Genomic DNA, 17039 nt, shown 5'->3' with positions numbered 1-17039 from the left:
TGTCGTACTGTTGGTACCACTGGTGTCGTATTAATATATTATTCTCTTCGCTGATTTTAAAAAAATAGTGTTTGTCCTTGAGGTTTAGAAAAGAGAGAATGATGATTTATAGTAACAAAGCGTAGTATTATCAGGAGGTTGAGATTTTTTGGGGGATGAGTGATTTTTCCTGCTTTCAAAAAGGGAGTGTTTTTTTTTAAACCGGACATTTTTGAAAAATAAATTGAAAAGCAGAGTGTATAAGCAAAGAGGGAGAATGAATATAACAACTGCCTAAAAAATTATCATACAAATAGGGTTATCATACACTCAGGCCTTTCCAATTTAGAAAGCTTATTATGTCAAAAACAATTTAGGTGTATGATTTATTTCTTAGTTTTGTTTTTTAAGAATTATCTTCACATTAGATGTATCCTTTATAGTGTGTTCTTGACATTCGATTTTTACAAGTAGACACAATATGATAATGACAACTGGCAGCTAAAAGGTGAGTTTTGCAACTCATTAAGCCCATATATGCAGCATGAAAAGGAGCACATTCATTGTCAATAAGCCCCAATGCAACTTGGGAACCCAATTCTAATATTATGAGATAAGCCACGAGAAATAGGCATTGCTTCCTGCACTCCTATAATTGCTTATTGAATGACCATTCCAGAAGCAATTTGGTAAGTGCATAAAGCAATTTTGGAAGTGCAGAAAAAAAAAATCCCCAAGAAGTGCATATATTAAGCCCGTGCCAAATGGTTAAGAGCTCAACTGCTAAGACACAATGACAATTCAAATTCATTACTCAAGCACACAAAAGGTCCATCACAATTCACAACCCCTTTACACTACCACATAAAACAGTATTATGCTCCATCAACATTTACTTTTATCCACCCCCCTGTCTGGAGGGGAAACCTGAATATTTTGATTGCGATATATGTAGAGATTTTTTTATAAATCTGTTTAAAACCATTCAAATTGGATTCACAGTTTGCGAGGACTAAAGATATTCTTGTGTTTGCTAAGGTACAAAGGGCAAGGCCAATGTCCAACATTTTAATTTAAAAGAAATAAGACAATCACCAAACAGCCTAGGCACATCAATAATTTTCCCTTAAAACAATTTAGTCCAACTCCAATATAATTCCGATACTGCCCACCAGAATGGAACAATATCACCAGAGAACCACCAGCTTTGTCAGAAATTCAACCACTACCTGACAGGACCTGCAAAAAAGTTCATGCTTCAAATTAAGATCGATTACGCAATTTATAACAAACACAAATAAATAGGATGAACTAAAACTTATTTACTACTCCATCCTGGTCACAGAACACTGAATTTATCACCCCAGAAGATCCCTCATCATTTAAACTTCAAAGTCAGCCTTTTAATTTAAAGTGTTTTTCATAACATTCAAAAATTTAAGTTATTCTAACATTTTGAAATTTAGCTCTGAACAAAAGAGAAACATGGTGTAAAAAATTGTGAATCACATTTTATAAAACTAGTTGAACCCTCATACACACTGATTTATTGGCAGTGCTTTCAAAATCAAGTCACATTCCAACTTCACTACAAGAATCTTATCATGATTCTAAATCATGTTAATTTAAATGTTTTAAATACCTGATGAGGAGATCCAGATCCAGATCGTGATCGTGATCTTGGCCTGCATAATTCAATGAGCAATTCAGGTGCAATATAAAAGGTATTATAAACTGATTTATTCAACATAGCATCTTTCGTATCGTCAAAAAAAAAAAATAGTATGTTTTGTATACCTAGAAGATTTGATTGGTGATGCTGATTGAGATCTAGATCGTGACCTAGACACAGAACGCTCCAGAGATCTACTGCAGAATGTAACAGGCTTTCTGTAAGTTAAAGTAATTAAAACCTATATGACAATGAACAATAACAAAGCAGCAGCACCTTCTAACTCTTTTTGGACTTCTGCTCCTGCTGGGGCTCCTGCTGCGGCTCCTAGAACGACTACTCTCATACTTCCTCACCTGTACAAACACCAGTCAAAATTTTTGTCCCCTACTTTTTGTTCAAGGGTAACTCTAGAACAATCCAGCACTCATGTTTTTAAAGTATGGGATACAAGATCATAATGGGGGGGGGGAGGGGGTAAAGGAAAAGAAAGAAGGGTGCAAGACCTATCACTATGTAATAGTTGTTTGAAGCTTTGAAAGATCTAAAACATTGAGGAATTACTTAGGATACAACAGTAGAATCTTAATGGGGTTAAAAAATTATAAACGCCAGTGGAAAGATGAGAAATTACCCGAATATAAGCTCTCGCCCAGGGATTTCTAAACTCAGTGTCATCCAATTTCCGAATCTGCAAAAGTGTATGTTATAAAACAGATAAAAGAGGAGTCTGGCGGCTTTCTTGGTATCATTCAACAAAATGAAGAACTTACGGCATACTTCATGTCATCATAATTAGTGTAATCAACAATGCCAAAAGTCCCTAAATAGAGAACAAATAGTATGAGTGATATACATGAAAACTACATTTATTATGAAAATATGCCAGAATAAGTATACATTCTGTAGAATAGAAAGTTAGAACTAACCATCTGATGACGCAAGAGGCACTGACACGTCATTATTTCCAGAATACAGTTTTTCTACCTTTATAATAATTATATCAATATAAATAAATACACTCAATTATGTAGATTATTATTCACCTAAGTAGAGTTCATGGATAAATTTTTCGCTGAAATGGCATAGGTGGCTTTGTGCATTGAAACCTTAATAGATCACATTACCTAGGATGTTTGATGCCCATTACTGCACTGATGCATGGATTATTACAAAAGGATATTATGTCATGTGTTTAGCACCCTCAACTGCAAACCCTTAATTCTAAAAATTGTAATTTTCCAACTTAACACACTCCAACCTATACAAGTTAAATTATGCAAGGTAATTTGAAATTATACCGCCACATGTTTGATCATTCTCATTAAGATTCTATAAAATGCATAAAATTCATTCACAACAAGGCCAGCAATTAGGAAGACAGACAGACACCGCAAACAAGATTTTCAGTCTCAGCTTGAGTAGAATAGATAGAATGCTGAGGGTTCAACTCTCATGTCCTCATATTAGACCCTAGTTTCTTTCTGTTTCAGATGTGCCAAAAAACATGAATCCTCATAACCTTATACCAATGTACACACAGTAAGTTATGGTAAGCAAGCACAAACCAAAATGAAGGTGTACCTTCACTATCACGGGAAACCTCAGCAAAACACACGTCCCCAGCTTTTCGCATATGATCCTGAAACCAAATATTCATAACATATAGAGGTGGTAACAATTTTAGTAAAGTGTATAAGTATGAACACTTTGATACCTTCAAATCTTGCCAAGATGCAGAAGATGGGAGTCCACGAACAATAACTGTAGATGAAAATAAAAACTAAGCTTTATGGTGTGTGCAAACTATGAAACAAAATACCTTCATCAACTATGGTAGATTCAATAAAACAGCTAAAAAAATATTAATTACGAATTATGAACCATATTAAAGCAAAGAGAATACATGCAAAACAAGTTTTTCAAAATGGAAAATCGAGTCAAACATTCTAAGGAAAAAGACTGAAAATGTTGGCATCACTTGTGCATCCAAAAAATTAAACTCTTTAAAAGTTAAAAAATACACATACATTATATAATTAAAGCAAAGCTAAATGGATGTTCAGTCTGAAGGGAAAAAATATGGTGTTTTAACCCTCTGTCCTTTTCTATATCAAATAAAAAAGATTTTCCTAATGGACCCACCTCGAAATTCAGAATGGCGTGAGATGCCAAAACGACCCCCGCCTGCTCCACCATTACCACCTCCTCCTCCATATCCACGTCGATCACTTGATGATGGCCCTCTACCACCATGAGCAAGCTCCACCTACAACAAGAACAGATGAGACATACCATTGAAAAGTATTTATACATTGCAAGTCAAAAGTTGGAACAGCTCCTTACTCTTAACCGACAACCATCAAAGTTGTATCCATCTCGACCCCGAATTGCATCTTCGGCATCTCGAGCATTATCAAACTAGCAAGCCAACAAACAACAAATTATCAAATTGCAAAAGAAAAGATAACAACACATACAGAATTGTCCATAAGAAGTACTAAAGAGAGTAAGGATAAATACCTCAACAAAGCAATAACATGGAGGGCGGGGAGGAACCTTCAATTCAATATCCATTATACGGCCATACTGTAGTGAGGATATAATTGCAACACAACTACATCAGTCCACAACTACCAACCCCACACATCAGACAAAAGAACTATATTGGAAAGAAAGAAACATCATGTGATTGCTACAGAATTAAGGATCCAAGTGTAGGAGACTTGGTAAATTGAAACCTATTCAAAGGTAAACAGGGTCCATAACAAGAAAATTCACAAGCATGCAGGTTGAAAAGTCCTAGCTCACAAGTCATAAGAATAGTATTAGATACTATTTACTCATCAATTGATATATTCTTTGAATTGATTATCAATTTTAAAAGAAAGAAGGGGTCACAAAAAAATGGTTCTAGTAAGGAAATTCACATTGCATAATTTACAAAAGCAGAGGTAGATTCCACATTACAGATAATAGGTTAAATTTAAATATAGAGAATTTTGGGAGGCCAAACCAACAGAACATGCACAAAATATAATGCACTGGATGCATCACAATATACCGTACAAGAAAATTACAAATCCAACCTTGTAGAATAGATCTTCAATTTCTGACTCTCTTATATCAGAGGGCAGGTTGCCGACATAAATTGTGCGAGAAAAGCGACCGCTCATGTTTGATAGGAGTTATACAGTTTGTCTACAAACAAAATTGGAAGCTTGTCAGTAAAGAAGATTTCTCTCACTTTTTTAAGCCATGCCTAAATCTAAAATGTCTAATTATCATCATCATTACTCTAATGATTACACAAAAATAAATAAAACCAAAACTATGAAGCAAACCAAGAGAGCAATCCTTGAGGTGAGCCGTGCTCCACAAGCTCCATTGCTCATTTGCTCCAAGATGCTCCAAAGCTATAACAATATTGAAATTAAATTTGATCTCCTCATCCATTCCAGTATATTAGCAGGCATACATCTTCTGAGAGTGAGCAAGAATCTCCAATAATTTTAAAAAAATAACCATAACTCCACCCCGATTCTCCCATTCCCTCTCTATATCCCTATGTTTGATTGCAAAGCTCATATTTGTCCAAGCGCTTGTCATCTATCATAAAGAAAGCATTGATGTCATGAGATCAAATTAAGATCGACATATACTTAAACCTTACTCAGCTCTCTTTTAACAGCATTGAAAAATCATCCCTGGCAAAAATTCGCAACATGACCCCTTATTGTATTGGTACACCCTAGTTAAATCAACTTAATTGTCCTGGATATGTAGTGGAACTACATTTCTCTACCCTCCCTATCTGAAACAGACGTGTATGTACACGAACCATTTATACGTACGAACTCTTTGTTTGAATTACTATAAAACCCTAAAATTCACAAGCTACAACTGAATACCCGGTAACCAGGTTCTTCAACCTCTTATAAAGATTTCCCCAGTGAATTACAACCTTAACAATCAAATCAGATAATTTGAAATAAGCCTTTCAATAACAACTCGGATAAACAACTACAAAACAAAAAAGGGAGAAAACATAGGAAAAATAAAATTCGAGATTAAAACGTAATTTATATATTGTGCAGAGTCTTCAGAATATGGAAACAACAATAAATGGCGAGGGAACATGGAGAAATTAAAAATTCCAATCTCATCGATGGAATTTAGGTCAAATTCCTAAAAACCCTAATTGTAAATGGGGTCACTCAAATCGAATAGAGACATGCGACAAATGCAAATTCAGAGAGAAAGGAAAAATTCGATGAATGTCATACCAGAAACAGAGAAGGAACAGCTTAAGGACCCAATCGACGCTTCTCGAAGCCGAAGCTGAAACTGAAGCAGGGAAACACGACCCTTCCGAAATCGCGAGAACAGAGAACAAAGAGCGTAAGTTGTAGGGTTGAGTAGCGAATTTATGGACCCAAAATGGGTTTGGACCTCCAGAACAATAGTACTGGCCCATTTCTCCTGTTAAGGTAACGGTAACTCTTGATTAAAATTTTGTAACTCATTTACAATTTTATTCTTGAAAAGTAAAATTTTATAAATTTAATTAACATTTAATTACTCATTTACTCCATATAATTTTCAAAATTATCTTTTTTAGTCCTTATAGTTAATAAATAAATTTTTTAATCCTAAAATTTATATTTTAATTCTTAAAAATTCAGGCTTAGAGTTAAAAAAAATTTAATGACAAGGATCTCTTAAAGATTAAGATCTTAGGGACTAAAAAATTAACTTATAACTATAGAAATTAAAAGGAATAAATTTAAAAACTGTAGGAACTAAACTAAAAAAAAATTAAATTATATCCAAAAGAATTAAATTATATTCATTTTCTTAAATTAGAAAATTAGGCATAATATTTTGCAATTTATAGACGGAATAACTTAATTAAATCAATTTTAAAAATTCAAAAAAGAAATTGAACTATTTAAAAATTAAAGGACCATGTCAAATTTCAAAAATAACTTAGAATACAAAACTAGTAATTTAGCCAAAATATATATGTAAAAAAAAAACCTCAGTTTTATTGTCAACATTTTTGTAGGAAATTTAATATTTTCTTGAACTATTTCTTTGTTTCCTTCTCAAGTAACAAGTAATCACCACAAGCTTTGTATCCATTGAACGTCGCTTTCTACTCATTGCCTGCTCAGTGCTCGGTAAATGTCCAAACCAACAACACACCAAGAGTTTGTTGAAGGGCAAGGAATGTCCCAGGTCTGCTGTTGAAGGGCAAAGAATGTCCCAGGTCAGCAGACCGCGACAATTTGTATCCACATAACTTAAAAATGGAGATATGTAGATATGTAGTTTTGTACAAAACAAACAATTGGCCTACAACCATGCATAAACTCTAGACACAATCTTCTTCGAAATTCCATCTGTTGTGCTCCAATTTACCCGACGGCTGATATTTTTTCTTTCTTTTTTTGTATGTGTATGTTACAACAAAAATTCCGCTGGAAGTGGTAAGTATAAAGTGAAAAAGAAAAATGTTCTCTTTGTCCTTGAAAAAATAACCCAAATTTAATGAAAGAATAGATTTGAATACCCATATAAGCTCAGCAAAGATAGGACTGTGTCACGTTTTTATAACCTATGCCTCTCAAAAGTTATGGAAAACTTGGATGATGTATAACTGTAGACTATATATGCACATCCCCTTAGTCATTTGGATCCATTTCCTCATCTTGATCCCAGAGTGGAGTCTGATTGGTTTTGCTACCATTTTTTTCAGATTCAGATTCATCAACAAAATCATTACTTTCATAGTCTGCCAGCCCTTCATCTTCGGATTTGCTACCTTCTTTCTCCAATGAACCTTCGTCATTAGCATGTTGCATCCATTTGGGGCATATATCTTCGCCTCCATATAGAACCTGGCCATTCTCACCTCGGAAACGACTGGTGGCCTTGGTTGAAGCAATTCTACAGGAGCATTCGGGAAGTGGATGTGAAAGGAACATTGCAGGTTTTGACAAAAGAGATTGCCTTATGAGGCCTTCTTCAGCCAAACTTCTGTTAAGATGTTCCTGTACTAAAACCGTCCAATTATGTTTAGGATGGTACAGATTTTCACGAGTCATGTTGAAAAGTTCCGCAACAACTTTCCTGTGAAAGACCAGATACAGTAGTGTTATAATAAAATGTGAAATTTTGGGAAATATAACTTCAAATTTCAAAATAGAAATTTCAACTACTGATTAAAAACACCCATACCCACGTCATTTTCAGACGAGTAGCATGCTAAGAAGTTTGAAATACGCATACAATTCAGGTAAAGGATTACAACGCCCAAAATGCAAATGTGAAAAGGAGGGCATCTCATGCAAACATTTAATTATTTGCCTCAAGGCAAGGAACAAAGAGTGGAAATCTACAAAAATTTAATGCAGGAAGTGTTTTTTACCTGTCCGGCCGGTATGTTCTAAAAGAAGCCGTCTCATACAGTCGATGCCCCATGACAAGGCTTGAAAAATCTGGCCATCCACTACCATCATTGTTAAATCCAGGAAAGAAGGCATCTGCTTCCAATGAAACAATGTAATCAAGCGCATCCCAAAGTAACCTGTGTGCTTTCATCCTCAGATCCATAGGGGAAGGATCAGGTTCTGTAGGGGTCTCAGTGATCCAAGCATACCAACCTTCTTTTTCATGCTGGTAAATTGGTCTACCTGGAGGTGGGGGAAGGGGCCGAGGCCGAGGACCAGCCTTCTTCCATTCTTCTTTGTGTTCATTCTCACTTTTTGCAGGAGGTGGTCGAAAACTATTTACAGGAAGAGGTGTTTCAGGTCCAACCAAGTCAGAAAACTCTTTCTCACTGCACAAGGAAGTGCGATCCATAGTATTGATGAACATGGATCGCAAAGGAATTAAAGCACGTTGACCACCAAATAATTCAGAGCCAGCCAGATAAATGATTGTTTTGGCAGGATAACCCATTACTCGAAGGAGAATGCCAACCTACAAAAGTTAAAACAAAAAATCAAACCTCTGCATAGTACCATTTTGAAATTCCAAAAGACAATCCATATTTATCCATAAAACTGGAAACAATGTTTCCAAAATTCTTGTACTACATAGCAATTGTAAAATTGGTTGCCCTCGGCAGAGGCTGAGATCCCACATAACAGCCAGGAGCCATTGGCAGAGGCTGAGATCCCACATAACAGCCAGGAGCCATTGACATCTTGAACGGTTGCTCTACAGCTAAATATAACTCAATCATATATAACTAGATTCTGTAATTGTGTAAAATATAATGGTCTATTCTTAATGTATTCATCATTCGTTATTAAAAAAAAACAATATTAAACAGGCTTTTGTTATTTAAATTAGGGAAAATAGCATACAAATATTCTAAACTTTGTCTTTTACAAATAGACACCTCAAACTTTCACCTTGTACCGGTTAATCTTTAAACTCTTACTAGTGTTATAAACTTATAATAGACCCTTCAGTTAACTTGGGATTAAGTTATTATAGGTAAACAAATATAACCAACAGTAAATAGAAGGGTTTATTATAACAATATTAGGAGCTTGAGGATCAATTAAAACAAAATAGATTTATGTACTTTTTAAAGACTGATCCACGACTTCCTCTTAAATGTATGTGATAACCGTAATGAAATGGACTCCACTCTCCCATTACTGCTGATATCTACTTTAAACAAATTGAATATCCTGTTTTTTGGAACTGTTCAAATGATGCTCATCTTTTACAATTGAAGCCAAATATTATATTATGAAATTAGTCCCAACCCAACAGTTTCAGGGGGAAAAATATATATTTTGAATATAACTAACAAACTAATAATTAACATTTGCCAATAAAAAAATCACTCTATACATATGCTAACACATGGCATCCATCCAGGATCAGTATAAAATGTAATCTAGATTACTTTGATTACTGTCCCCAAATGCAAAAGTCCATTTATAATAAAACTCTTAGAAGTAACAGAAATTGTAACTTACAATACCATCACAACCACTTCATTACTACCAGGAAACCCTATAGTAAAATTTAGCATACCTCTTCAGGCATGATCGGACATAGACCTTTTTCTCTTCGCAAGTGTGAATCCACATTCAGTTCATCCTTAAGAACTCCTTCCTTTATCATACGAGATCTCCGATGTTGAATGAGTTCAGTGTGTACATCCTAACAAAACAAAACCTTTACAAAATAACCCAAGAAAGAAAAGATAAAATGAAGGAGGGGGAGAGAAAAGCTGAACATGGATGACCCAATTCATATATTACCAATTTCTGATGTACCCAATAATACTTAAAGAATTTAGAAGAAATGAACTTTATATACACTGTAGAAGTAGAATAATATGCTCCAATAACTCTAGGCAATGATACATAAGGGAAATACAGAGCAAACCTGAAAAAGTTCTGCACAACCATTGTATGCCAAGGTTTCTCTCAATAAGCCAGGATGGAATGCCAAGAATGGTTGGCCTAATGCTCTTAACCTTATAAAGAAAGCAGAAATCACTTATACATCAACTCCAGAAAACATTAGTGAGTTGTGACTTATGGGCAGAACATGACCACCATACAGAAAATCCATGTAAAACTGTACAGGCAAGTTAAACCCTATAATTTCTAAGAAACCACATTATCATCTTATTTTGGAAAATAGGAACATGCAGACACATTTTAAAGGTCCACCAAAGTTGGCAGCGCCAAGAAAAACAAGGGAGTAATCTACATGGAAACAAAGCAAATGCAGATCAATTTGTTCAACCCAAAGGTATACATACTTGTGAACCATCCGACGACCAAGCATTTGAATTTCTGGACGAAATTGCAGGGCATGGAAAGCAACCCTGCATCTTAGCCTCTGAATCTCAGCCATGCTAGGTGGGAGTATTGACTGCAGACATGTATATTATTCTCAAGTTTAACTCTAGCAACTTGGTCAAAAATACACATGCTCAAACAAAAAGTGAAAGAACGGAAATACTGGTGTCTAAGAAGCTGAAAGCATCGCATACTAAAGAAGCAATGCCCTTGGGACAGCAAATACACAACTCAAAGAAGCATTTAAACAGAGGGATAAGCCATGGAAAGGTTAAGGTGATGGTAAAATGCTGAAGGAATTACAATCCTTTTAAAATAATAATTTCAAAGTGGAACAAGAAAAAAGAAAATTGACTAACAAGCGACATACAAAGTCCAAAATATATAATGAATTACCAGGAACCTAAATATTAAGCATGAAGCACTCGATAAAAATTGAAGTCCTTCACTTCTTATGTGGCATTTGTTAACTTGTTCAGACTTTCCTGGTTTGTTTGAGGATGAAGTTAAGCTGATAAAGTATATGCATGGAAGTCCAAAGTCCATGACAGGTAAAGTAACAAGCACACACAAAAAAAGGCTACCACAAAGCTTTGAAGTTCTAAAAACAAAGTACTTTTGATAACATTCAAAAATGACATAACTCACGAACTTTCATCTATATAGAGTATAGATAATATTTTGGTATCTGAAAATAACTGATGACAGATGTCTCAATGGCATCTACAAGGTTGCAACAATTGACAATTTAATTAATAATACTGAAATACCTGCAGAGCTCCACCATTGGCAATAATTAATCCGATAACCTTTGATTTCTTTAGCTTTGGTAAAATTTCTTTAATGTAAAAGTTTAGAGAAGCTGAACTTGTGGGCTTAAATGTAGGAAATTCATTTCTTCTTCTCCTTTCCATCAAACTTTCTGGCAGGCTCTTTGCAATGATTACATCATTTTTTAGAAATGCTATGAACTGCTCCTCGTTATAAAGATAGGAAAAACTCTTGAACTTTGAGCTGAATAAAATTTCAAAAACAAATAAAATTGTACATAGGCATCACAGCAAGAAAATATTAATAGTGTAATAAAAAATGGCAGCAGAAACCTTGCAGTACATACCTAATTCCTTTTGAGCGAGTACTTTCTTGAATTTCAGGAATGACAAGAGTAGCATTTAAAAGTCTAGAAATAGCAACAAGATCGGGGATCTATAAAAACAAGAATACTGTTGTCAAATTACAAACAATGATGGAAAATCATTTTTCACCCCCTCCCCAAAAAAAAAAAAAAAAAACTTATACACATTTGGTGGATCATACCGATGATCTTATCTTTGAAAACCCACCAAAAACTTTTGCATATAAGAAACCATTGCTCTGCTGCTTTGGAACTGCAAAGAAAAGAAACACAAACTTGATGTAGAAGATGGACAGGGTGAAAACAACATGTATGAAAAATGAAGAAATGTATTATTTCTGTTAAAATTTTGTCAAAATATCAAAATCACCAATTTAGTATTAGCTCATGCTCAATTATGTACATTATAGTCAACTCCAGGCTATGTCACAAATCTTTACTTCTCTACTGAATGGCAGTGAAATTTGTCAAAGAGAATTTTTTTATTGTCACCACTGGAGAATTTCCAACTAGTTTGTGGTGAAACTTTGTCAGATTGAGATTCTTACACTGACAAGATTTGTTTTGTGGCCTTGTGAGGTATAAGTTATACTAAGTCTTAGACATTGAAAAACCACATTTTGGACAGGAAGGTGAAGAAAACAAACCTTTTTGTCAAAAAAGTAGATTGATAAAACTAAAAAACTTAAATATATGATACGGAATGAAATTTAACATGAAACTCAAGAATAAAAAAATAAAGTGAAGGGAGTAAATGGACTTCAAAAGAGAAAGCAGTTAATATGCGTTGAAAGTAAAATATGAGAAACATAAGGAGTGTTAAAAATAAAGTTGCAAGCAAGATAAGGGGGTGTTTGGTTTGATTGTTTTCTGTTTTCATTTTCACTGGAAATAGAAAATGGTGATGGAAATGTGTTTGGTTGGATTTCTGTTTTCATTTTCAGTGAAAATATTTTCCTAAACGAACCAAAAACTGAAAACAATAAAATCTCGTTTTCAGTTGAAACTAGGAACCTCATTTTGGGTAAAATGAAAACGCGGTGGCAAGGAATGTAATTTTAAGCAAATCTAAAAATACATTTCCTTTTGAAAACGCATTTTCAGTGTTTTTATTTCTTGAAAGCAGAAAACAAGAAGTCAAACCAAACATGTTTTCAGAATTCCAATCTTTTGAAAATGAAAACAGTTTTCAGAAAATGAAAACAGGAAATGAAAACAGAAAATGAAAATGCAAACCAAACACACCCTAATATTCTTTGAAATGAAAAAAAAAAAAACTAAATGGTAAGAAATAGTAAATGTGCTAAAGAGTGAAGTGTTAGAAATAAAATGGACTGAGAAATTAAAAAGTGCCAAAATGATAAAGATGCCATAAATGTAAAGGAATTTAAATTGCATTGATGAAAACGTAAATTTAAAGGAAATGTAAAATGCAAGACAAGCTAACTCCTTGAAATCCTAGAGAGTATGAATCTGAGGGAGTGTTCCACAAAATGCCAGCCCCAAGTTGATCATCCTAAGTGCCATTTATAGACACAATAAATAACTACTTCGAGTCTTAACAATTATTTACAAATTTGAATTCATAATACAAAAATTTAAATAACTGGATTTTAGCAGGTATTAAATGAAGGACCATGATCTGCTGAAACCTTCTCTAGATTGAATTCTTTGGGTGCTGTGACCCACTACTTAAGATTTGATCTGGTAACCATCACCCAACTGTAACATCCTTGACACCTATCACTTTGATAGTCTTCTTGTTGGCACTACTCCACCAAAACCGCCATTCTACTTTCTTATCAATGGAAATATCAATCATCGATGGAGCCAACATTATCTGATTCTATTGGCTAGATCAATTTGCTCATGTACTTGCTACAATAACTACATCAAAATTACCCTTTTACACTGACATTTTCGGATTTTCCTCTATGATCGTCGGCTTATCAAATAATTGTATTAGCATTATACTTCACCATTGGCAGCAAATCTCCAATTGATAGATTTAGTTTGCAAAGTCACCCATGTACTTTCTCTTGTTGGAAAAATTGTCAAGAATTGACAAGCCCACCAAATATTGGCTCCATCGATTAGAAACCACACAAAGTATGGCTGTTAAATTATCCAATCAATCTCAAGTACTTGGTTGATCATTTACTGTCCACAGCAAATCTTCAATCGAAGAATTATTGTTGATGACAAATCTTCAATCAACAAATTTATCTGACATAATTGGCAACTGAATTATTGTTGGCCTACTTTCACTTGTTGATCATGTTGGCTCATTCTATCAGAGCATCTGATAGTGTGTGACATTATGTCCAAAGACTACCTCTTCAAATTATGCATTCCCAACAAAAGTCTTTGTCGGAATTTAATTTTACTCCCAACACCAGTTCAATAACGCTCAAATGGAAAACGTTTCAAACTAGATTATAATCAAAATCTTTAAAGATCTTTTAATGTATGAAAGTAATATTTTTGAAAAAAGTAATTGCTTGTAATATCACATGGAGCAGAGATTCCCATAATCTATAATCTGTTTACTAGATAATACCTACGCAACCGATATATGAAAGTGGGAAAAAAAAGTCATAATGATGTAAAATATTTACACATCAACAAAGTTTAAGTCATATGGTCATATCCACTTAGGACTTAACTACAAATCTAAATTGCACATTTCCATTCTTCTCATATCTACCACATAATAAGTTAAGAAATTTGAGCAAAATTGTTACCAGAATAATTGCTTCTAGTGTTGGCATTAGGCTGCAATGTTTCCAAAGACTCAATGGAACCCCATAGCTTCTTATTCTTTATAACCTGTAGGATTTCAAGCAAATAAAATCAAAATAACTTGGTGAAACACAAAACACATGACCACACACAAGCAGCAAATACATAAATATTAAAAACTAACCTGTCTACCCAACACAGATCCAAATTCTTCAGGAAGACTAGGTAGTGCTTTATACTGCACTATGTTAACAGTCCACAACTTTGTCAAAGATAGATGAATGATGATAGATGCCAGAGATAAAGTGACTACAGAAAGAACAACCCATTTTATCTTTGTTAAGAATGGCATCTTGGCTCAGTGAGTCTACATCACCAATCCTGCACCAGCCAACTCTGAACTAAATAGTTGCGACATCAATCTACAAGAAAGTGTACAAACAAATTGGTTCATCAAAGAAGTATGCAGCACAGTGCTCATAGAGTCATAGTTGACAAGTACAACAACCAAGAAGAATGCCTTCCATCCGTGTACACTGTACCTCAACTCAATCACCAATCTCCATACAAACTTTATTTAGGCCTGTTTGAATAAACTTCCTCATACGCACTTTAAAGATAAGAGAGTAAGAGGGTAAAATAAATTGAATTTCTCCCATAAACTAAAATTAATTTATATATTAACTTACATAGAAGTTCTCTCATTTTACTTCTCCAAAAACCAAAATGCATAAGTTGATTACTTGACTATTTTACTTTGGGAGAGAAGCTCAACACATTTTGCCTTCTTATTTTCTTATCGTATAATTGTATCCTTGGAGATATAAGGTTGGTTGGATGGTTAAGAAAAAAGGGAAGGAAATGTAGCGGGTTCAATCCCTCCAACTAACAAACTAACAATTACCATCTACCGAAAAAAAAATGTATAATTGTATCCTTAAATAACAAACTTTTCATTGCAATAATCCTAATCCGACCGACATTAGGATCAATACCAGGAATTACTCATGTGGCGGCATCACATGCAAAAATTTTAACTGTGCAGCAAATAATAGCAATAAGGTAGTAACTTTTAACAGTTAACAACTTTTTTTTCCAAAAATAAAATAAAATTACGATGTTACTGAAAAGAAAGATGGTTAAACTAGTCAGATCATAACAAATGCACAACATCCAAGGCGAACGGCCATGGATTCCTCCAATGTAATCACCGACGACACAAAATGAGAACCGAAGCAGCATTTCCGAGGGCAGAGACAAGCATGCAAACGCAGTAAGTGCAGGAAAACAACAAATAAAGGCGTAAAAAAATGGATACAGAAATTTAATGTTGGATCAGAAGGTCAGCACATGCATTTGGCATCGAGCAATGGGATAATTGAATAGGGATTCGAAAGCGAACCTGCAATTCCGAATAAGAGAATTTGGAAGCGAGCGAAAGCACCCACACAGCCAGCAAGTAGTAGCGTGGCGTTGGGCGTCTCAGCTCAATCGATTCCGCGATTTGGTGGCGGCGAGATTCGGATTTCACAATTTCAGGCACAGTGAGGAAGGGGATAGCTTGTTGTTTGGGGTAAGGAAAAGGCCGAAAGGGTGGTTTGGATTTTGTTTGGGTAGCTGCTCTGGTGGGTGTGAATGCGGATCCAAAATCACTCACTATCACATGGATCTTTATTCATTCACCCATACTCTTCCCTCATCTTAAGTGCTAACTTGAACACTAATATTTAATTTCTATCTAAGCGCGTCAAAGGGGAAATAATAATAATAATAATAATAAAAAAAAGCACCATCCTTCTAATCTTCCATAAGATGTTTGGAAACAGATTATTATTAAACTAAAATATTTTTTATTTAAATAGGATTGTGTCTTAGACAGAGAAAAAAAATCTCCCACAAATTTTTTGATTATAAATTGCTTTAATATAAGGTTAAGTAATGTAATTAAACACGTTACTAATGATATATATATTTTTGTATAAAACTAATTATATTTTTTTATGAATACAAACTTTTTACATTTTAATTAAAAAAAATATATAAAGAGAGAAGCGGTTAGTGAACTTTTTTACCATTCAATTTTTAATGTCATTTCATATATTTTAATGAATTAATAAAGAAAAACTATATGCATTTTATAGTATAATATTTCTTTACATGATCATCCGATCTAAATAACAATATATGATAAACTTTTTCACTTTGATATTAGTATTTATTATCTTAAAATGCAGTCCAAAAGTAATATATAATGGTTGACAGTGTTAATTTTTATACTTCTAAGTATTTATTAGATGTGAATTTACATGATCTAGTATTTAAGTGCATGTGTTGGTTTACGTTTAGGTAATAGTGACACACGTTACAAGACTCATCGAATGGAGAATGTAGAAGACATTTCAGTGATGTGTTTGCGAAATTCGATTTTGGAGACTTCTATCGGATATTCAAACATATTGTAAGTTTCTTAGTGTGTATGTTCGACATTAGAGCATGATTTATGAGAGAAGAAGCTTTGGCGTTGAATGACAACTTCTAAATTATTTAAAATGATTGGATTTGAGGACTAAATTTTCAAATAATTCAATCATGTTCTCTGGATTTTAAAATGCTCCAGGTCATCTACTAAATCATCGTCGCTTTCATCTCTTACTCTCAAAATTTTGCCGCC

At 34.1% G+C, this 17039-nt stretch overlaps 2 protein-coding genes across 6 annotated transcripts; both read right to left on the bottom strand.

Moving 5' to 3' along the window:
• Positions 1-913: 913 nt before the first annotated feature.
• On the bottom strand, positions 914-6075 carry LOC114410238 (serine/arginine-rich splicing factor SR34A-like). 4 transcript variants are annotated; one of them, XM_028374082.1, is made up of 14 exons: positions 5938-6049; positions 4996-5260; positions 4741-4852; positions 4175-4240; positions 3998-4072; positions 3797-3920; positions 3369-3415; positions 3236-3293; positions 2425-2474; positions 2286-2342; positions 1928-2007; positions 1777-1848; positions 1622-1664; positions 914-1218 (listed from the first exon to the last, which is right to left on the bottom strand). In XM_028374082.1, the coding sequence occupies exons 3-14, from the start codon at positions 4825-4827 to the stop codon at positions 1198-1200; spliced, it is 780 nt and encodes a 259-aa protein (XP_028229883.1). In that variant the 5' UTR covers positions 4828-4852; positions 4996-5260; positions 5938-6049; the 3' UTR covers positions 914-1197. The 4 variants fall into 4 exon arrangements, with proteins under 4 accessions (XP_028229883.1, XP_028229887.1, XP_028229885.1 ...); XM_028374086.1 differs by having other exon boundaries at positions 1777-1845; XM_028374084.1 differs by having other exon boundaries at positions 4996-5067; positions 5938-6038.
• A 794-nt stretch (positions 6076-6869) lies between these two features.
• Positions 6870-16082, bottom strand: LOC114410236 (protein EMBRYO SAC DEVELOPMENT ARREST 30-like). 2 transcript variants are annotated; one of them, XM_028374080.1, is made up of 11 exons: positions 15771-16082; positions 14553-14790; positions 14371-14455; positions 11809-11879; positions 11609-11697; positions 11262-11505; positions 10452-10564; positions 10070-10160; positions 9713-9841; positions 8085-8638; positions 6870-7786 (listed from the first exon to the last, which is right to left on the bottom strand). In XM_028374080.1, exons 2-11 carry the CDS (start codon positions 14718-14720, stop codon positions 7339-7341), a joined length of 1992 nt encoding a protein of 663 aa, XP_028229881.1. In that variant the 5' UTR covers positions 14721-14790; positions 15771-16082; the 3' UTR covers positions 6870-7338. The 2 variants fall into 2 exon arrangements, with proteins under 2 accessions (XP_028229881.1, XP_028229882.1); XM_028374081.1 differs by having other exon boundaries at positions 14553-14749.
• Between the last annotated feature and the right edge of the window lie 957 nt (positions 16083-17039).

This window comes from Glycine soja, chromosome 4 (genome assembly GCF_004193775.1).
Source record: "Glycine soja cultivar W05 chromosome 4, ASM419377v2, whole genome shotgun sequence".
Lineage (NCBI taxonomy): Eukaryota > Viridiplantae > Streptophyta > Magnoliopsida > Fabales > Fabaceae > Glycine > Glycine soja.
Note: the sequence above shows the minus strand (reverse complement) of the source record. Positions and strands in the feature narration are given on the sequence as shown.

Coding starts and splice junctions, on each gene's coding strand:
- LOC114410238 (XM_028374083.1), bottom strand. CDS start 4,827: ATGAGCGGTCGCTTTTCTCGCACAATTTATGTCGGCAACCTGCCCTCT. Junction 4,073..4,174: donor CATGTTATTGCTTTGTTGAG/GTATTTATCCTT, acceptor TTGGCTTGCTAG/TTTGATAATGCTCGAGATGC. Junction 1,665..1,776: donor TCACCAATCAAATCTTCTAG/GTATACAAAACA, acceptor TGAATTATGCAG/GCCAAGATCACGATCACGAT.
- LOC114410236 (XM_028374080.1), bottom strand. CDS start 14,720: ATGCCATTCTTAACAAAGATAAAATGGGTTGTTCTTTCTGTAGTCACT. Junction 11,506..11,608: donor ACTCGCTCAAAAGGAATTAG/GTATGTACTGCA, acceptor AATTTTATTCAG/CTCAAAGTTCAAGAGTTTTT. Junction 9,842..10,069: donor GTTGTGCAGAACTTTTTCAG/GTTTGCTCTGTA, acceptor TTGTTTTGTTAG/GATGTACACACTGAACTCAT.